Source organism: Daphnia pulicaria, chromosome 8 (assembly GCF_021234035.1).
Source record: "Daphnia pulicaria isolate SC F1-1A chromosome 8, SC_F0-13Bv2, whole genome shotgun sequence".
NCBI classification, from domain to species: domain Eukaryota; kingdom Metazoa; phylum Arthropoda; class Branchiopoda; order Diplostraca; family Daphniidae; genus Daphnia; species Daphnia pulicaria.
This window is the reverse complement of record NC_060920.1, coordinates 2,500,988-2,521,816: the sequence shown is the minus strand read 5'-3', so window position 1 is coordinate 2,521,816 and position 20,829 is coordinate 2,500,988. Positions and strand designations below refer to the sequence as shown.

The following is a 20,829-nucleotide window of genomic DNA, read 5'->3' as shown; positions in this document are numbered from 1 at the left end:
GTGTTGGAAATAGATTTCCCTGCTGTGTCGTAAACGGGAGAAATCAACTTGGGAATAGGAAAACGAAATAAAGCGATCTATATTAGCCTGCTATTGCTGATCTATCATCCTCCGTATTAGAAACTGACCGCAGCACGAAGAGGCGGCCATTGCATTGATTGCCAGCGGTAAAACCGCATCGCTATATGTACACTTTTAAATAGTTTTCCTTCTTTTTCTGTGTTTTAGATGAGGACTTTATATGTATTCATGTGGTTTGATATGGCGATAATATAGATTTTTTATTTCCTTTTAATTATCAATTTTTCTATACACCAAAAGGCGAAAAAAATAGTTTGTAGGCTAATCTAAATTGTAACCCAATTGCAGCAAAGTTGATCAGCATTAGCACTACTAGCCAGGGATATGATAGTCAGCGTATTGTCAATGGAAGTGTACGTTACGGCTGCGGCCGGCCCGTCCACGATTAACGCAGTTCCACTTAAACTGTAAAACTGCGATAGATATATCAACATAGCAATTAGCTAGGCCTATATTTTTCAATGCGTTAAATATTTCTAAATTATTGCTAAAATATTAAATCGCGTTAATTACCATAGCGTAAGTTCCGGCTGTGGAATAGACGGACGTGCAAGTAATTTGGATTTTGCTACCGGTAGGTACGGTAATGGCCAGACACTGTTCCACCTGAGTGCCAGGATTCCGGATTGTTTTGAACGTTCCAGTTAGCGATGTCGATGTGTCAGTAGTGCACGCCACTGTGGCGATCAATACAAAACAAAATTAAACTTGATTAAAGTACCATAGTATTAAAATGTAAAATATTAATTATCGATATTCTTTTGTTTTAATTATTTTGAAACAGCGTAGTAACCTGTCACCTAAACAGCCAATCAACTGACGCCGTCAAATACAAACAGCGAGTTCATTACCTGGCTTTATTGTCGTTGTGGTTGTCGACATTGTCGTCGTACTCGGAGTCGTTGTCGACGTTGTCGTCGTACTCGGAGTCGTTGTCGTCGATGTCGTCGATGTCGTTGATGTCGTCGAGGTTGTCGATGTCGTCGATGTCGTAGAAGTGCTGGTCGATGTCGATGTCGACGTCGAGGATGTAGTCGATGTCGTGGTCGTGTCTTCCGCAATCAGGAGAGATGTCAAAGACGAAAGTAGGTTTAACTTGCCCAGAGCCAGGCCGATCGATCCCAAAATAATACTAGCCTTGGTCTTCTTCGAGAAATCCTTCCACCTTGTCGGCTTCTTATTACCTTCATTCAAGACAAAATGAGAGGGAAACATTAAAAACCACAAATGTGAAAATATTTCGCGCCTATTATATTGAAAATATATCAGCAATTTGAAATGAAGTTATTCATACAGTCAACTGGCGACTCCTCCGGGTAGTACGAATCAACATCGTTCTCGTTGTACGACAATTCGACGTCGTACGAATATTCGGAATTGGCCGCCGGTTTGTCGACTTGCTGATCCGAGTATGCCGTTCCGTATCGACTGGGTCTCATGTTCGAAACTTTAGTTTCCTCTCGACTCAGTTTGTTTGCAAAACTATCAAGGTAAACAACCTGCTGCTCTCCCAGCTCGTAGGCGTCCGTCAAGCTGAAGACGTTTTTTTTTATTTTCTGGACATTTTTCTCTGCTGGCTCTTTAATTGGCATCCACGCGCAGAGAAGAGTGGGCAGGATAAACTTTAATGGCAATTACAATTCCAATCATTAATGATTGTGATTTTTTTTTTCAAACAAAATTCTGAAACCAGAAGGAAAAATCAAATACCAATGAAGTGATGGCAAATAAAACACGGTTCTCTATGATGAAGTTTGGCATGATGATGATCAGAGAGGCCGACCTAATGAAGTTTACGTATACTTATATTATCCAACTTTGAGCACTGCGCTATAGGTCTACTTGTGATTAATGATTGAAAAAAAAACAGGCGCACAAACTCTTATATAATTTACTTGTCACAAGCTAAAGTGACAGAAGTCTTGGGGTAGTCTACTCTTATCTCTATAGGCTTGTTGACTGACGAAGTGGAGGAAAGAGACTGATTCAAATGCGACCTCGCCATCTCACCAGACCGCTTATGTATGGACCAAAATCGCGCTCCTTATGGAAGGGTAAGAGTGTAATGAGACGAAACTAAATGCTGCGACGGTCACGGGGATGTAAGCCGCACTTTTTTTTGTCTGGAGCATATGTTCAATAACGCACATTTATCTCTATCGCTATATCCTCCATCACTATATGTAGTGCCAGTTGTAGACTTTGTAGTTTATACGTGCAAATATGTTCTCTTACTATTTCTAGTATATCCCACACAATACGTTTATAGCAGAAGGTAAGGGCGGCACCTGATCGTATCGCTGAGGTAGTCGAGTACGTACTGTGTAGCACCACCTTAATTTTGGATTTACGAGTTACGACAATAACCGACTAGCGGTGTATAGTATGTGTATAGCCCATAGCACAGTGCTCCGTCCTTTAGCTGACACCTGCTGTTGCGTATATATCTGGTTAAATACTTTCCAATCTATGTATTTTATTGATCCTTTTTTTTTCCATTCCAGTGCAGTCTACTATTTCTTTCTTATTTCCATTCGCAATTTCTACTTTTTTCCTCGGTGATCACGATGATACTGTAAAGCCTAGATGTCTAATGCAATTTAATTAATTCATGAATTACCTAACAGTTGAACAGACCAGTGAAATTATATTAGTCGGCTTTATTGTACATTATATTTGGCAAGTTATTTAGTGTCTTAATGTGTGAACGTTCTGCTCGATAGCTATATACGCGCGCCGTCTAAATAGTAGTACCGGAAGCTTCGTTACCATTCAAACATGGTTTAATTATGCTACTAAAAATTTTAATTGACTTAGCAAGTTAGTTTTATGTACAGCAACAAAATAATTTGTAATTTTGTATTTTTATTTTTGGCAAACTGCTGATTGACGAAATATGGAACAAAAAAAAAAACCAACTTGGTCATTGTTGGTGGCCGTTGTTTTTACCTCCGACAATTAAACTGCCTTGTACAATTCATTTGTTGGTGCCGAAAGCTGTGTTGAATTGCTACTGCTGCTCTTCCGTGAATTTGGACCACTTACCACATCCTTGTGTATCGTAAAAGGGACACCAGAAGTTCGTTGTGTAGGGGAGACCGGGGCTATGTGGGACATGGGGCTACATGGGACATCGCAGTTTTGAGCATGTTCCCGTAATTTTTTTTAAATAATTTTTTTACTATATTTGAGCATTTACCATGCCCCATGTTGGGTAAAAAAATTATTTAAAAAAAATTACGGGAACATGCTCAAAACTGCGATGTCCCATGTAGCCCCATGTCCCACATAGCCCCGGTCTCCCCTACATTGGCTGTTATTTGGTCGGAATTTGCAGTCAGCATGGGACACTGTGGTCGACAAAATAATTTGGAACACTTTTGTGAAGGCAATTACTGTCTGTCGTCGTTTAACAGGGACAATAGTATTTTCTTTCAATTTTTCTTTATTTTTGCAATAACTTTCTCATTTCACTTAACAGTAAACAAACACCGGAGCACTTTAAAAATAATTGAATTATTCTTCTGATTTCATTTTCGTAAGGATTTGGTAAGAAGGACAGTAAAATACTTATTTTCAGTCCCGGCCACTCTTTCCCCGCCCTTAACAGTCCCTTGTAAATTAGGGTCAAACGGGTACGGTTCAGTAAATTCTTTGCTGAAATTCCCAAATGCTTCATTTCCTGGAATCGGGTTGTATAATTCCATCGTAGTAGTGCGAGTTGTACAAATCAGTAGGTGGGAGCTTCTCATACTATACAATTAAAAAAAAGGAATAAAAGATTCACCAGGGAATCTGATAATTATTCAATGACGTTTTCACGGGTAAATATACCGATAAGTAATCACACAATTGTAGAAACGCAAACGGTATCATGCTATATTCTTTGATCTACGTGGTAAACACACTCGCAATTCCACAGCGGTCCTCAAAATAAGACGATAAAAAATCGTGATTTTGCGTTATTCAATTCTGCGATGTAACAGCGCAATCGTGCTATTTATTGCACCAACTTATTCTTGAAGGAAATGGATTACAATGCAACTGAAGCTCAAACCGCAACGCTTAAAACTACGACACTTTCCTTTGATTTCTTTAACCACTTTTGGCTCTCGTTTCGCTATACAAAGTCGATACGTTAGATACAAATGCCGCTATTGTTAATCTAATTCGTTTTTAGCACAGGAGGCTCTTGTTATCTCGTCAGACTTTTATGGATAATAGGCTCAAGTCAAGTCAAAAATGTTGTAGCCTTCTTGGTGGCGGAATCTTTCCAGCCGAACGGTTGATGCTGGCGTCCGTTTGCCTGCAAACCCAAGAATAGGAAAAAGGACTTGCTATTAAGGCACAAGCGGAACGGGGAGTGTCATCCACAGCACTGGATGAATTGAAGTCTCCATTTCTCCTCATATAAGTCACCTTTAAGTTCTCCATTTCTCTATTTGGAACATTGGCCCCAAATAAAAACTTCTTGCGTCAATTCGATATTACAGCGTTTTGTATTTAAGTGACGTTGCGATATTAGATTTTACCGTTTGATTTGAACATGTTCCGGAGACTAACGGCTCCTCCACTGTGGACTCTTTGACCGATTGGTGTAAGCTGAAATTCAATTGCCCGTTTCCGCCTTTGGGTAACATGTGCAATGTACGGCCTCTGTACGGAAAAATATGCTGAATACAAATTTGAAACAATACCCTGAACAAATTCGCAAACAAAGCACCCGCGAGTAGTAAATTTTTGAAAATCAACTTGAAATCAGATAGAGCGAAAACCAAATCCAATCTTAATTGGATAACAAACACAATTTATTTCAAAAAAGTAACGGCTCAGAGTGACAACAGCACATGCATCCGGCAGCAATAATCGTTCATTATTTGTGATTTTTGACGACGAGATTTTTGATTAATTCCATTAGAAAAGATTCACTTCCAAAAAGAAATATTTGCATGGAACAGCGCAGATGACAGCAGATGGTTTGTTAGAACTTCTTTTGCAAACCTTTATACTTGATGGCTTTCAAATTTGCACTTTGTGTTTTCCAACTCGTTGACGCTTTCCTCCATCAAGAATTTTACGCTTTCCAAGAGGTCGGTGGGGACATCATGGTTTGCGATTTTTATCTCTTTAATGAGCCACACTTTTCGAGGTATTAGTCCCGATGATGTAAGGAGGATGCGTCATCTGGTTCTTCACTGAAAACGATGCTGTATTCTTCGATCGTCTAGCTTTCGTCTCGGCATTCGCTTTTTTGCCTCGTTGAGTTGCTTCTTCGATTGTGGTCAGAGCTTCGTCTCGTTTGGTGATTGTGCTGTAACCTATACTCTTCACTCTCCAGCAAATTTCCCCGCTCTTCGCGCAGAAACCGTAACAGTCAACCGGCTCCCCCAGAACTGTTTGTTTTCCCTTTCCATAGCAACCGACATCCCTTTGCAAATCATTGTTAATCCAACGTCATGCTCGTTTTTAAATCAATTGCTACACGGCAGCAGCTTCTTTTCAAATCTCCGAGACTGGTTTCCCCGCCGAGTCGCATTTCTTCTGATCGCCTTTCCGATTCCTTTTCTTCATGATGGATTTGGGCATATCTCTACTTCTACCTCTCGAGAGTCCATCACCTCCTCCTTCCTGCGACGAGAAATGATATCCGTTTGATATCCGTTAAACAAAAAAAAAATACGATTCCCATGCATCTGCTGTTGTTAGTTGAATGACTGTTGCCTGTTGGCGTCTTTCGTAACTGATACGTGAATTAACGAATAGTTTCTGCTGTAGGAGAAAGCCTATGAACATTAGTGCAGTCGTTTTCGTTAATAGTTCATCCTTTCAAGCGCATAATTTCAGTTGCTTCCTTCCGTCGTGTTATCCTCGTTTGTTTTGGGGCGGGCAAAGAAAAAGAAGTGTGAATCGACAAATCAACAAGCAATCTGTGCCCTGGAAAACCGCAAAGCGACACGGGAAATCGTTTTTCTTCTTTTTGTTTTTCGTAGGAAAAAGAAAATCAGTGTTTGCGGTAACAATTAATTCGACCACATTTAGACACTCAAATTGTGATCCTTCTCGGTTACGTATAAAATCGTTTCATGCGGAACGTGTGGTTTTTAAAGAAAGAAGCCGATCTCGTAAAAGTGAGCAAAAATGCGATCATTTCTCAACACACCTTCCACTATCAATCAAACGTCCGTATTCTAAATGTTCCATTTTATTTTTGGCCTCCCTCACTCTCTCTCACTCCCCGCCCTGGTCCAGTCAGCTTTTGGCTAGTTTCGAGTTACTCAAATACTGCCAAACGAGCCATAATTGAGTACGCGTGGTTAATGCGGTGACGGTTATTCTTTTTCTTTTGGTTTGTTAAAACCTTTTTTAAAAGCCAGTAACAAGCATCACTTGATTTTGGAGCCATTTGGCTGTTGGACAACACTCAATTTATTGTGCGCACATGTCGGTGCTCGGCCGTAACAAAGTTTCAGTTGGTAGGGTATCGACGACATTTTATGTAGGACACCACCTCTCCTACTGTGTACTGTTTTTTCTAGAACAATTTTTACAAGTATCAGGGGTAGAAGCGTAGCAATCGTAACAGCCATCAGCTATTAACAGTACGAACAAATAAATGTGGTATACCATAACAACTCCCGACTATTTGTTCACCTTCTTATAACTATGAGCAAAACCAAAATGTGTGAAATTTGTAAACTATCAGTTGAGTAAATTTACGATAGGGAAATACCTTCATCTGTAAACCGCAAAAGAAAAGATGTCTTCGTTCGAGGCGGGTATAAATGGAGCAATGGAGTACTTGGAAAGTTGTGCCAGCGTTTCAATAAAGACATCACAGGCGTAAGCGCGGGAAATTTGTGCTTAATGAAAGACTATAACCACAAGTCCACAACCAGCAGCAGGGTAAATTCGATCGAAAATACACGGCAATTATGATGTCTTGCTCGCCTTTAACGACATGGAGGTAGACTTAATAGAAAGAAAATCTTGGTTTGACATCTAAGAAATCTTTGTCTAAAATTCTAAACATAAAATAATTAAATACTAATCTCTCGGGTAACGGGTAATAGCGGAGAACAATGCGTGGGAAGAGCATAAGTTGTTGCCAAAACTACAAACGATGATTTGAAAACAAACAAAATATTGTATTAAAGCAGATAACGCCTTGTACGGCCATCAGCAATCACAGTTTTGTGTTCCCATCACTCATTCAAAAGTGGCAAATAAGTAGATCTATTAAGGATTAGTGATTCGTTTAGTGAGAGCGGTCCAACCTTCAGAGCGGTAGTTCTCCGCGGTAGCCACCACGTCGGAGCTCTTGATCAGCCCCCTGCCGACGATGATGATATCGGCGCCACGTTCCAGCACCGCTTCAGCCGGTGAACAATACTGCTGCCCTTTGGAATCGCCAGACTTGGATGCGGAATTGACACCGGGTGTAAATTGGATCCAGCCAGAGAAGTCAGCATCTGGTGGAGACTGTCCGACGAAACCAGCAACAATATCGGAAGCAATCAAGCCCCACTTAGCGGCTTCTGTAATTGACACATTAAGATTGATAAATGGTATAAAAATAAATGAAATGGAGGTTATTGTCTAAACCTTTCGAGTAGTCTTGGCTGGTGAGAGCATTTTTGGTGCTCATTTCTAGAATGAGAACACAACCACAAGTTCGACGGCTATCGGATGAAGAATCACCGAACAAGTGAGTAATCATCTCTGGTCCTGCAAGTGGATGAGCAGTAATCAGATCGGCCCATTCACTAATTTTGTAAACGCCTCCGTGAAACTGCTGCTGCACTGTGTTAGCAATATCAGCAAATTTTCTGAAATGAAAACGATAAATCAGTTAACGTGAACAAAGTAAGTTACAACAATTTCATCTACCGATCTTCCATGATGAGAAATTCGTGAGCTTTGGCGACCTTTCTTAGTTGCTTCATTTTAGCCAAAGAGAAATCTTCTAGAATGTCGACATGAATCTTGAGAACAACAATCTTTGAGCCAATGGATTCTGCCAACTTGATGACTTCATCCAAACTTGTCAAATCAGCAGCAACGCATAGATTTGACTTCTTTGCCATCATCAATTCGAACAGACGCGTTGCTACAGGATGTTTAGAACTGGATCTACGTTCCTCAAGCGACTCATGCAGGCGAGGATTTCGAGACACTATAGACTGCTGGTGGCCTCTAATGAAGTCCATAACTTCTTCAGCAACTTTGTGATCCACTTTGCTTTGTTTTTCCAAGGATGCCATGATCTGAAACAAAAAGAGAGAACGTCACATGAATTCTTAGCCTAATGATCAATAACATGATGTTACCTCTTCTACATGAAACACAGCACTCAATTCAATTCCATGCTTTGCCAAATTTTCCTTCCCACCTTGTCTACGGTCAAGCAACACAATTGCATGTGTAACTAAAATGCCAAGTTTTCTCAACTCGACTGCTGTTTCAAGGACACTGGTTCCTGTAGTAACAACGTCTTCCACAATGATGCAATTCATTCCCGGTCTGAAATCACCTTCAATCAATTTCTTTGTGCCGTAATCTTTGGCTTCTTTTCGCCTCAGAAGCATTGGTACTCGATTGGTAACCGAGATGAGAGTGGCTATCGGCAGAGCAGTATATGGAACACCACATATAAGATCAACATTTGCATTGTATGCACATTTTTTCCACAGTAACCCTGCCACTTTTTCCTAATCAAATTGACACATGCAAAAACAGATTAGTAAGTTATAGTTTTTTAACTTGAAATTGTTGCCTACCAAAATAGCGGGATAAGAAATAATCAGTCGAAAGTCGAAATAGATAGGTGATACTTGTCCACCTTTCAATGTGAAGGAACCAAATTTGACGGCCTGGATGTCAAACAGCTTGGTAGCTAATTCATCCATTTCTACTAGAAAAATGGATATGAGAAGGGAAAGGAATAATAAATTATAAACAATAATTACCCTCGGTTTTTTAACGACAATTACTCAATGAATAAATAAAAAAGGAGGTTTAAAGCTATTAATCTTCTTGGCGTTTGAATAGCGACTCGAAAGACAAACGTAAATGTGCCGAGTTACACTACACAAGATACAACTAGCGGGACAACCAGCTACGAATAAAACTGCGGAATTCGTCTGCAAGATTTCATTCATTACCAACGAATGGCGCCTCTAGGGTGACAAGTTGTAAACGCGGTTTTTTCAAACACTTGAAATAAAAAATAACTTATTAGTCGCAGCAAAATTTTCAAATAAGAAATAGAAGTTGTTAGTTAAAATATTATTTTATGCTATAGCGTAATGAAAATGAATGCCTAGTTGCTTACATATGAAAACCAGATTTTGAGGGGTTGCGTTTTTAAAATTCAGGATGACTTTGGATTAAGGAATAGTTGTGATTAATAATTGTTGTGTAATTTTCTCTAGGTTTCTTTTTCTAAAATTAATGAACTCATATCCCAGTTATAAGTAAAGTTTTTCTTATCTAAATAAACTAGAAAGAAGAGGCGTGGTTTTTAATCAACCCCACCCCAACAAATTTCCTGAAATTTTATAAAATTTAATTGTACTTAAAATAATATGGTCCTGTGGCCCAATGGATAAGGGGCTTGCCTACGGAGCAAGAGATTCCAGGTTCGATCCCTGGCAGGATCGATGAAACTGGTAAATAAATACTTTCGTTTATGGTTATGGTAAAGTTTAAAGAGTAGGATTTTATTCAATCAAAACAGATGGCTCATATACTGATCACCCGTTAATATCACACGTGATCATCTGTTGAGTTCTCTTTTCATACTGTTTAGGACTGTCTTCTATGCAATGAAAATTATTTTACCATCACTATATGATAAACCATGGTAGCCATGCCGCCTTCACACAATTTACAAATCATCAACTTGTCCTTCAATTCCGAGTGCTTCCTTCCTTTAAAAGGCTCGATGTCATGAATCATGATCCCACTTGATACATCCGTTTGAAGCTGCGTCGTTCCTCCGCTGTGTCCCACTTTCTCTCCGAGTTTTTCATCGCAGCAGAGATCTAGCGAATGTGTTGTGACTATATCTATTCTACACTGTGGTGGATGGCACAGCAGTCTTCACATTTTTGTTGTACAGTATTGTAATGCGTTAAGGTATTTTTTAAAGGCTCGGTCTCAAGGATATGACTGTGCATCTGACCTGGTAAAAAATCTAGAGGGCAATAATTTATTTTAATTCAGGAAAATAAAATCTATTTGATTTTTGCTTTTTCCACATTTCTGGCTGGATTCATTTATTTTTCTTATCGTATCTCATATAGCCTAGTAACTATCAGATTTTAGATAAAAAGTTCTCAAAGCGGCAACAGGCCAACAGCTATCGCTCAAATCTTTAAGTTTTTATCTTTTTAAAATACAGAAACTGTATATTTATTTAAAATAATACAGAAACAACGATTTTTGGAACGAAAACGAGCAAATTTAGTAAAGTTGTGTGTCGTCCGTCCTTGATCCACGCAACAGATGGCCGTCACGTTTGCAACAAAATTATTTCCCCTCACCATCCTTTCAGTTTAGTTTGCCTTTCGTCCTTGAATGGATGCGTTGGAAATTCTCTCTTCGCCCATCACTTGGGCGGTAACAGTCGGCACTCTGTACATCTTTTACAGGCATGTTTTTTTCCCGTTAATTTCATCGTTTAATTTTCATTACACTGACATGTATGTTCGTACTAATTCACAGGTATGTCACGTCTACCTTCAATTACTTTTCTGATCAAGGAATTCCTGGCCCCAAACCAATGCCCTTTTTTGGCAATATGTGGGGCATCTGGAAATCGGTAAGGTGACCCCCGTGGAATATTATCAACTCTTTTCACATTACAATTATTATTATGATTACAGAATCTTCCAGAGTACGACATGTCATTGGTGAAAAAGCATGGCAAAGTGTTCGGTTATTATGACGGACCGCAACCGAACCTGTGGATAACAGACTTGGAATTGATCAAGGCCATCTTTGTCAAAGATTTTGATCATTTTGTTGACCGCAGAGTAAATTTTTTTATTACTGTTTGGATAATAAGTTATTGTTGCCCCACAGCTGTAAAGGAGAAATTTTATTTTTTTTTTCAATCTTTTTGATTAGACATTTAACTTCAAAACGAAAATTGTCCGGAAATGGTTGACAGTCGTAAAGGGCAAAGAGTGGAAGGATATCAGGTCGTCAGTTACTCCAGCGTTCACTACTGGGAAAATCAAGCGCGTAAATTTAAAACATTTACAACCAAAATGCTATTTGAAGATTGCAAAATTAATTTTTAACAGATGTCGCTGCTGATTAAAGAATGCGTCGAAATATTGAGTAATAGAATTAGCGCCGTCGCCCAAAGTGAAGGAAAGATGAACGCCAAACTGTAAATTAAAAAAAACAAAAAACACACATGTTCATTTTATAACTCGTTTAACTTCCTGGGCTTTTACGGTCCTTTTTCCTTTATTGATTTATGGCAGGATTTATGGCGCTTTCACGATGGACGTAATTGCTAGGTGCGCTTTTGGCCTCAAAATTGACAGTCTTGGTAACAAAGACGACCCGTTCATAAAAAATGCTCAGTTCATTTTTAACCCTCCAACTAGTAAAACACCACTCATCTTACTACCCTGTAAGTAAAAAAAAAGTGCTAGTTTATACCATATAATTTACTCATTCCTATTTATTTTCCGACAGTCATGTACCCCAAGTTATTTTCCTTGGTTGGCGAAAGTATGTTTGTCACCAAACAGTTGAAATTCTTTTTCGAACTATTGCAGAATATTCTCCGAGAACGAGCGCAATCGAAACAGGTATTACATAATTAGGTTTTCATATATTAACTCTCTTTCATCGGTTTTAGTCCCATTTTGTTTTCGTTTTTTGGCACGCCCATAGAAATATCACGACTTTATTGAAATGGCACATGAGGCCATTTCCGAATTCACGAAGGTAGTCGATGGCAAAACGGTGCCGATGTGGTCACCCGAGGAGATAAAAGAAATTGTGATAGGCCAGGTAATAATGAATAATTAATTCTATATCTTTGCGTTGCCTGCAATAAATGTTGTTACGTTTCAAAAGTCGACGCTGTTCTTGTTAGCCGGGTTCGATCAGACGGCCACCACCTTGACCAACACCTGCTTCCAACTGGCCAGGAATCCGGATATTCAGGAAAAGCTGCACGAAACCATCTTGCAGAAACTGGAAGATTATGTCTGTCGTCTATTTGTAAGGTTCACTTATCATTTCGCTTTCGTTAATGGAGTATATTTCCCCTTTTCAGGAAGATGTATGCCACGAAATGGTCCAAGATATGCCCTATCTCGAACAGATTATCCAAGAGGTTTTGCGCTTTTATCCTGCATCTCTACGGTGCGTTATTTAATAGCATTTAATAAAAACAATACGTATATTCATCTTTCAATAATAATTTCCGTTTCTCGCCTGTCCTATTTAGAACGGAGCGGATGTGTACGAAAGATATCTCTTACGATCATGGCGGTGGTCGTATTCACATCAAAAAAGGAGTTTTAGTTACCGTTCCAATCTATGCCGTTCACCACTCGGAGGAATACTACCCTGACCCAGAAACGTTTGATCCCGAAAGGTAATTCAATTGAATATGCAACAAATTTTTATAATGGCACCGTAAAAATAATGACAAAATGTTTGTACGCGAATTTCCAGGTGGAATCCCGAGAACAAAGTCAAGCGCAACCCGTACAGTTTCATGGCGTTCGGAGCGGGTCCGCGCAACTGCATTGGGATGCGCTTCGCCATGGAAGAGCTCAAATTTGCTATCACCACACTGGTCAAACAATTTCGTTTCTTTCCAGTTGAAGAAACTCCGGTACGAATTTTCAAATATTTTAGCGCTGTGAAATAAATGAAGACTGATGACGTTATTTTTCACTCGGCAGGAAAAACTCCGTTTTGATGTCGGATTCCAGCCAGCTTTACAGCCTATGAACGCCATATTGGGCATTGAACTCCGTCAACCCAATTAAAGCAAAAAAATTAATAAATAATAAAAAATAATAATAATAAAATTATCGTGGCATTTGCCACGATAATTTATGAATAAATAGCCGATTAATTTTTTTCTTTGAAAAATAACCTGCGCTTTCCTTTTCCTGTAGCCTGTACTCTCTATGTTTATCTATTATACGACCTTCAACAGGTCGTTATCGTTTTTTCCCGCTACAAGCGCCACTTGAGTAGTCATTTCCAGTTGGATTAGATTGGGGTGGAAGTGGAATATACCGTTTGTGTCCGCTCAGTGGTTGACAGTTGTCAGCTGAGAGCCTGAGACTCAATAGCTTGGTCTAATACATGCAATATTAACATTGTAAAACAAAGCAACAGGTGCCCCAGTGTTTTGGTTTTCGAACTAGACCTACTGTTTGTTTTGGTCCTTTTTGAAATTTCTTTCTGACTTCTGTGCAATTAGCGTCGTTGTAAAATTATCGTTTTTTATTACCTGTAATAATTTTTAAAAAAGGTAAGCAACAATTAAACACTTCTGATTGCTTTCGTTTAAAGAAAATGTTTTGTAACGCCAATAGGGTCGATAATTCCGTGTCAAATAAGAAAATGGACACTGAAATTAAACTAAGTGGATGGAGCCCAGCACTGATGGCAGGCAAAACAAAACTCCAAGAGGGAGGTTCACTGGATCTCACATTCTGTGATCTGAGCTATTGTGTGGGAAAAGGTAAATTTTGTCACTTCATAATAATAAATTGTCCAGCAATAAATAAAAAAAGCATTTTATATTTTTTATAACTGGAAACTCACTCAAGTTGTTATGCTAAATGACAGTGTCAAATGCATATCCCTGTGTTTAATCTTTATCATTGGTCATAAAAAACTGACCCAAATTTTTGTTTGTTTAGGCAAGAAATTAAAAAAAATTTTACACCAAATCAGCGGCTCTTTCAAGTCTGGCCAGCTCACCGCTATTTTAGGGCCGTCTGGAGCAGGGAAAACATCGCTAATGAACATTCTAGCCGGCTTGAAGTGAGTTTTATAGTTTTTTAAAATTATTAAAATTAATTAAACAAATTTTTTGAAATAGGAAAAGTGGAACACAGGGCAAAGTTTACGTGAATGGGGCGGAACGAAATTTTAAAACCTTCCGCAAAAAATCTGCCTACATCACTCAAAAGGATCACCTTTTGAGGAACCTAACTGTTGACGAGTACATGATCTCCGCCGCCCATCTCAAACTGGGCAACGCCGTTTCCAACAAAGAAAAGATTTCGACAGTAGGTGCTAAACGTGTCGTATAAAGCCCACCGTAATTAAGGGTGAATTTTTTTTGTTTGTAGATAGAACTCGTTATGAAGACGCTGGGATTGACAAATAGCCAACACACACGAATTTCGCGCTTATCCGGCGGTGAATGCAAGCGGCTGTCTATCGCACTCGAACTAATTGACAATCCATCCGTCTTGTTTTTGGACGAGCCAACCAGGTGAAATATTATACTAAAATTTAGTTTTACGTAAGTGATGTTAATCATTCATTTTTATATCTGGCTAGTGGATTAGACAGCTCGTCTAGTTTGCAGTGCGTTGCCCTGTTACGTGAAATCGCCAGGAGTGGTAGAACGGTAAACATTTTTTTTTTACGAGCCTAAAATAATCTTGTTGATTGCAGGAAATTAATATTTTGTTTCGTTAGGTGATCGCTACTATCCATCAGCCAAGCTTTCGAATGCTGAACCACTTTGATCATCTCTACATCGTAGCCAGTGGATCGTGCATCTACCAAGGACCTGTCGGGTCTCTGATTTCTTACTTCAAATCCATGAATTTGAATTGTCCGAGTTTTCACAATCCAGCCGATTTTGGTATTTATTTAAGAACAGTGTTATTCAATTTAAAAAAAATGTTGAATGTAACTTTTGTCATCTCTTTTTCAGCACTGGATGTTGCCTCTGGAGAATATGGCGACGTGCTGGAAAGGCTGGTATCCGGTGTGGAAAACGGGCGTAAGGTTTACCAAGATACTTCAATGGAAACGACGACATCAGCTGTGGAAAGCAATAGCCAGAATAGTAAGTGTCACTTTGGTTTATTTATTTCATCTATGATTTGATTCAGTCTGGAACATCACATGCAATATCGATGGAAATTTGTAATTGCGACAGATACCGGAGATATTGACGCTGACGAAGAAGTTTCCATGTTGAGCGGCCTTCCCAAGAAGAAGTTGGCGACTGGAAATCGACTGATGTACGCCGCGCCATTTCATACGCAAGTGGCTGTTTTACTTGGGCGGACATGGCGAACGATATGGAGAGACAAAGTATATACCTCATTATTAAAGTATATTTCTCTCATTTATTATTTTAAACCGTTTTTAATTGTATTATTTCGAGTAATCAGATCCTGACGACGATGCGTCTGGGTGTTCATGTGGTCGTGGCCATCCTGGTGGGATTTCTTTACTGGCAGATCGGAGATGACGCCGCCTCCATCTTCAACAACGTCGGTATGATCTTCTTCAACATGCTCTTCATCATGGCCGCCGCCATGATGCCAACCGTCCTCACTTGTTAGTAAAAAAATACAAAATCCACATAAAATTAAACCAGAAAAAAATTTCCTAATCAAATCTTTTCTTTATTACAGTTGCCCTGGACACGGAGGTACTGATTCGAGAGCATTTGAATCAATGGTACAGTCTCAAAGCCTACTACCTGGCCAGGACGTTGGCCGACATTCCGTTCCAGATTTTCTACCCGGTTGTTTATTTAGTCCCCGTTTACCTGATGACCGACCAACCGATGAGCCTTGAACGCTTCGGCCTCCTGCTGGCCATGATGATCTGGCTGTCGCTGGTGGGACAAGGTTTCGGTCTCTTTTTCGGCGCCGCCTTCGACATCCAGGTGGCTTCGTTCTTCGCCCCGACTAGCATCGTCCCCATCTTCCTCCTGTCGGGATTCTTCGTCACTTTCGATTCCATCCCGAGGTACATCAGCTGGTTGACTTATTTCAGTTTTGCCCGCTACGGGTTCGAAGGATCCATGCTATCCGTTTACGGCTACGACCGGTCGCCTCTCAGCTGTTCGGAATCTTACTGCCATTTCCGCTTCCCCGAAAAGTTTCTAGAGCAATTCGACCTCACCCGGAGCTCCTACAGTTGGTCCGTGGTTGGTTTGTTTGTTAATTACATTCTGATCAGAACGGCTGGTTACTTGGCCTTGCGTTTCAAACTGAGGCACGTCCGTTGAATCGCTTTCACATTTTTGTTCTCTGAGCATTTAAATTGCAACTCACATTCCCAGTTTGATCCCAAGAGAGATGTTCCATGACTTAAATCATTCGTGCCTTCCATGACTTCAAAAAGTGCCCATTGGAGTGCTGTTCAATATTTGTCCTGCCAAACAGCAAGCAATAATACCGGTAGCTATTAAGGGATCTATTTTGGTTAATATTATATCAGATTTTGATTCAGTTTTGTAACTACTATTTTATAACAATAAAATAAAATGTGGAAATTGCGTATATTTGATCACAAGTCGTAACTATGGGTACGGAATAATTAGATAAATACTTAATACTGTTATGTCAACATTGAGTATTTATAGTTCATTGAATCTCTAACAAACCAGGGATTCGCCCTGTTAACAAAAAAAAAAAAAAACACATTCAACGCATATATTTCAGCTTGAAACTCAAGGCGAAATAACCGATAACGCGCACGACAAGGAAAAACGTCAGCATACCAACGACGGACAAAAAGTAGGAGCTCTCCGCCATGTCGAACTGCTCCAGCAGCTTGTGGGGATAGCGTAAATGGCAGTACATTTTCGAGCAGGCGAGAAGCGGCCGGTCGAAACTGTAAATGGACAACATGGACCCTTCGAAAGCGTAGCGCATAAAACTGAAATAAGTCATCCACGACATGTAGTAAGGGACCGAGTTGAGATTGACCAGGAAGCCGGCGAATAAAACGAACGGAATGCAGCCCGTCGGAGCGAGGAAAACGGCGACTTGAATGTCGAAACAAGCGCCCAGCAGCAGTCCGATTCCCTGGCCGCACAGCGCCAGGGAGATGGTGATGCCCATGAGCATAGCGAAACGGTCGGCGCTCATCGGTTGACTGGACATCAAGTAGACGATCGAAACGTAAATGCCCGGGAAGAGGACTTGAAACGGAATGTCGGCGATCGTTTTTGCGATATAATACGCCTTGAGACTATACCAGTGATTCAAGTGCTCTCGAACCAGCACTTTTCTCTCCAGCGGAACTGTTTTGTCGAACGGAGAACAAAAGAGATTTTTAGAACTGGGCAAATGTTGATTGTTTTGGCTAAACTTACAGGTGACGACAGTGGGCATCGTCGAGGCGAATAAAATGACGAGGAGATTGAAAAAAAGCATCGAGGCATTGTTAAGGATCACTGCCGCGTCGTTTCCGCCCAGCCAGTACATCGTTCCCACCAGGAGCCCCAGAAAAACGTGAGTGAAGAAACGGACTTTGGTCAGCATCTGTTTTTTAATAAGGTAATAAAATATCGGTAAAATATGAAAATTGAATTCAAAGTAGCAGATATTAAGTATACCTTGTCTCTCCAAATAATTCTCCAGGTTCGTTCGAGTAGAACGGCAACTTGCGTGTGGAATGGCGCAGAGTAAGTTGGTTTCTCTTTCTTCCTCGAGCCACCACCGCCCATCAAAGTGACGGTGACATCCTTGGTGTCATCCATTTGACTTTCAACTACGGGGGCTGTGCGAAAGAACATTTGAAGTGTTAGAACTGAATGAACAAAGTAATTATTTTGAAGATTATACCAGGAGATTGCATCGCCATCGCTGACGCGGAATTTTCCTGGTAAATGAGACGCCCGTTCTCGATACCAGACACCAACCTGGGTAGCACGTCGCCGTATTCTCCACAAGCCACGTCCATTACTACGCAAGAATTATTATTTTTAATAAATTAGTCATTTCAAGGTAAATGAAAGGGGCTGTCAGGGGAAATAGTCACCGAAATCGGCCGGATTGTGGTAACTGGGACAATTCAAATTGGCTCTCTGTAAATAAGGCACTAACGACCCGATCGGCCCTTGGTAGATGCACGAACCGCAAGCTACAATGTATAGGTGGTCAAAGTAATCCAGCAATCGAGAGCTCGGCTGATGAATGGTCGCAACCACCTTTTTCAATCACAAAACAAAAAAAGAACAATTTAAAAAAAGAAGTTTAATTTCGAGATTTATTTTTAGAATTCTCATTACCGTTCGGCCGCTCCTGGCAATTTCCCTCAATAATCCAACGCATTGTAAACTCGCCGAACTGTCCAATCCGCTATCAGGAAAATTCAGTTGTTAAAATTAGACCTCAACATTCGTCAGGGTCTTATTGACTTTACCCACTAATAAGTCAACATTTGACTGACGCACCCTACTTTTTAGGTTAGAGTAGGCCAGAAAGGTAAACAAATAGTATCAAAGTCTAACACAGCACACATATCACCATTCTTTTTTTAGATCTTCAGCAGAGTGCTGGTAACTCGTATACGTAAATTAAAGGTTATACTGGTTGATATCGGTCGAAAGATACCGAAAAAGTAAATAAACTCTATCTTGTGTGTTCTCCAGTCACAGATTTTTATCATCGGTCATGAGATAAAGTTGCATGTTTACCTGGTTGGTTCGTCAAGAAAGAGGATGTCTGGATTGTCCAGCAACTCCAGTCCGATCGAAAGCCTTTTGCATTCGCCACCCGACAAGCAGCCGATTTGCGTACGTCTGCTTTCCGTTAACCCCAGCGTTTTCATAACATGTTCAATCTAGAAAAAAAAAAAAATCCAATTTCACTGTCAAGTTCCTGACGAAATGAAGATGAGAGGTATATACCATCAATAATTTGTCATTGATAGGAACACGGTTGCCCAGTTTAAGATGAGCTGCGGAGACCATGTACTCGTCGACGGTTAGATTCGTCAAAAGGTGATCCTGTTGGCTGATGTAGACGGAATGTTTTCGGAAGGATTTCAGCTCTCGATCGACGCCATTCACGTAGACCTGACCTTCAACTCCACTCGTCCTGTTAACATGCCACGATTTTCACTCTAGCGTAACTGTCAACTCAAATTTGGACATCAACTCACTTCAAACCGGCTAGAATGTTCATTAGGGAAGACTTTCCAGCTCCGGACGGCCCCAATATGACAGTCAACTGGCCGGACTTGAAGGCGCCGCTCATTTGATTTAAGATTCTTTTGGCGTTTTTCCCTACAAACAGGTATCGTTATTACATGGTTGAATTACATAACAAAGAATCTGATTCGATTGGGGGTTGCCGCTGCACATACGTAGCAAAAACCTAACGGTAAAATGCACTTCCTTTGCATCGTCAGTAACGGTGTACTATTAGCCGCATTCAAGATTGAATAGCACAAAGAAGCACAAGAAAATGGCTTACCTTTGCCCGTCGTGAAAGATAAATCACGAAAGGTGAGATCCAAGGACTCGTCATCGTGGATTTTCGCTTCTGTTTTTAGGTCCGAACTTTCCACCTGCATTTCGAATTCCATTCAATTCTTTTGTGTATGTTACCAGATAATTGGAAAACTGAAATTTCGAATGACACGAAAAAAATAACAAACACAGCTTGAATAAAATATGCTTCCTTCTTTCTATCCCGACCAGCTGTCAAGTGACTTTTCATTTCAACCAAACAAAAATAGTAACGAATAAACAGGTGTCTGTTGTTAGGATTGAACAGCGTTGCCTGATAAATGCGTAGCGACGCAAGCGCCAATTTTAAAAGAGTCGAATAGACTCTTCAATCTTCAAACAAAACTACACAATAACTTGCTTGTAATTAGGTTATTTAGGCTTGTATTTTTATAGAGGAGTTATATTCACAGACATATTGAAATGAAATGCTGGAATTCGGAGGTGGCCCAGTTTGAAGGGATTCAGTTTGCGACGATGCGTCAATTTTCCGATTTTTTAAAGAAAACATGCCGATTCATTTTGGTGGCGCAGGGACGAAATCCTAGCCCAGGGGAAGAATAGAGGGAAGAGAATAGGGGAGAACAAAGAAGTCCGGCGAATTCCCTCTTCTATTCTTCCCCCGTGGCAGGATACGCTCCACGCGACGTGAGAAGAAAAATCAACATTTAATAAAAAATCGGCAAAAATCAGCATATCATTAGAAAAATTTGAAACTTTGTCCAAATGTACACGACTATGTCGTCTACCGTTGATGCAAGTTTCAAGCAATAATTGATATATTAATATAATATACTCTAAAATTCACGCAATAATTTCTTTCCATGCTCTTTTACGCTATCAGCCTCTGTAACTCTACCAATGTTTCGAACGAAACGAGCCTAAATGAAATAAACAATAAAACGCAGAAGTAGACTTTGAAAAACGGATAATTCGGACGACAAAATGGACAATTATGGCTGTTTACCAACGCTTCACACTTTTTTTTTCGACAAAGAGCGCATTTTCGAATGCCAGTAAATCTTCTAAGGTGCTAAGAGGCAACTCTTTCAAAGGATCCAATTCCTCTCTTGCTTCAGGGTGATATGGATAAATCTGGCAAGAAATTCGAGAAATTTTTCGTTGAATATTGTCAACGTTCTCATTTATTTCGTAAACAACCCATAGTACAGCGTCAGCAGGTACCTCACGGCGAAATTTTTTTGCAACAGACGGGCGTTGATTAATTAATCCTTGGGGGACACGTTGTACAGTAA

General features: G+C 40.1%; 5 protein-coding genes, 1 long non-coding RNA gene and 1 other non-coding gene across 7 annotated transcripts; 4 read left to right on the top strand and 3 right to left on the bottom strand.

Moving 5' to 3' along the window:
• Positions 1-347: 347 nt before the first annotated feature.
• On the bottom strand, positions 348-1,520 carry LOC124310742 (cell wall protein DAN4-like). The gene is made up of 4 exons (XM_046774699.1): positions 1,376-1,520; positions 933-1,265; positions 595-758; positions 348-494 (listed from the first exon to the last, which is right to left on the bottom strand). Exons 1-4 carry the CDS (start codon positions 1,518-1,520, stop codon positions 348-350), a joined length of 789 nt encoding a protein of 262 aa, XP_046630655.1.
• Positions 1,521-7,205: 5,685 nt separating this feature from the next.
• On the bottom strand, positions 7,206-9,205 carry LOC124312379 (uridine 5'-monophosphate synthase-like). The gene is made up of 6 exons (XM_046776882.1): positions 9,048-9,205; positions 8,859-8,989; positions 8,409-8,789; positions 7,969-8,345; positions 7,684-7,907; positions 7,206-7,616 (listed from the first exon to the last, which is right to left on the bottom strand). Exons 2-6 carry the CDS (start codon positions 8,985-8,987, stop codon positions 7,318-7,320), a joined length of 1,410 nt encoding a protein of 469 aa, XP_046632838.1. The 5' UTR covers positions 8,988-8,989; positions 9,048-9,205; the 3' UTR covers positions 7,206-7,317.
• Positions 9,206-9,667: 462 nt separating this feature from the next.
• On the top strand, positions 9,668-9,740 carry Trnar-acg. The gene has a single exon. It is a non-coding gene; the product is annotated as a tRNA-Arg (tRNA).
• Positions 9,741-10,485: 745 nt separating this feature from the next.
• Positions 10,486-13,134, top strand: LOC124312366 (cytochrome P450 3A2-like). The gene is made up of 13 exons (XM_046776866.1): positions 10,486-10,733; positions 10,807-10,903; positions 10,968-11,117; positions 11,212-11,328; positions 11,391-11,479; positions 11,577-11,728; positions 11,794-11,909; positions 11,995-12,114; positions 12,181-12,312; positions 12,383-12,471; positions 12,557-12,706; positions 12,787-12,949; positions 13,020-13,134. The coding sequence occupies exons 1-13, from the start codon at positions 10,660-10,662 to the stop codon at positions 13,104-13,106; spliced, it is 1,536 nt and encodes a 511-aa protein (XP_046632822.1). The 5' UTR covers positions 10,486-10,659; the 3' UTR covers positions 13,107-13,134.
• LOC124312318 (ATP-binding cassette sub-family G member 1-like) lies at positions 13,135-16,613 on the top strand. Its single transcript, XM_046776797.1, has 11 exons — positions 13,135-13,600; positions 13,665-13,813; positions 13,995-14,118; positions 14,177-14,366; positions 14,430-14,575; positions 14,644-14,713; positions 14,785-14,953; positions 15,026-15,160; positions 15,254-15,411; positions 15,492-15,660; positions 15,738-16,613. Exons 2-11 carry the CDS (start codon positions 13,693-13,695, stop codon positions 16,337-16,339), a joined length of 1,884 nt encoding a protein of 627 aa, XP_046632753.1. The 5' UTR covers positions 13,135-13,600; positions 13,665-13,692; the 3' UTR covers positions 16,340-16,613.
• Positions 16,594-19,750, bottom strand: LOC124312321 (ATP-binding cassette sub-family G member 1-like). The gene is made up of 10 exons (XM_046776800.1): positions 19,539-19,750; positions 19,225-19,348; positions 18,971-19,160; positions 18,758-18,903; positions 18,350-18,419; positions 18,100-18,268; positions 17,904-18,023; positions 17,675-17,838; positions 17,432-17,600; positions 16,594-17,359 (listed from the first exon to the last, which is right to left on the bottom strand). The coding sequence occupies exons 1-10, from the start codon at positions 19,648-19,650 to the stop codon at positions 16,758-16,760; spliced, it is 1,866 nt and encodes a 621-aa protein (XP_046632756.1). The 5' UTR covers positions 19,651-19,750; the 3' UTR covers positions 16,594-16,757.
• LOC124312584 lies at positions 18,445-18,888 on the top strand. Its single transcript, XR_006910578.1, has 2 exons — positions 18,445-18,643; positions 18,719-18,888. It is a non-coding gene; the product is annotated as an uncharacterized LOC124312584 (long non-coding RNA).
• Positions 19,751-20,829: the final 1,079 nt, after the last annotated feature.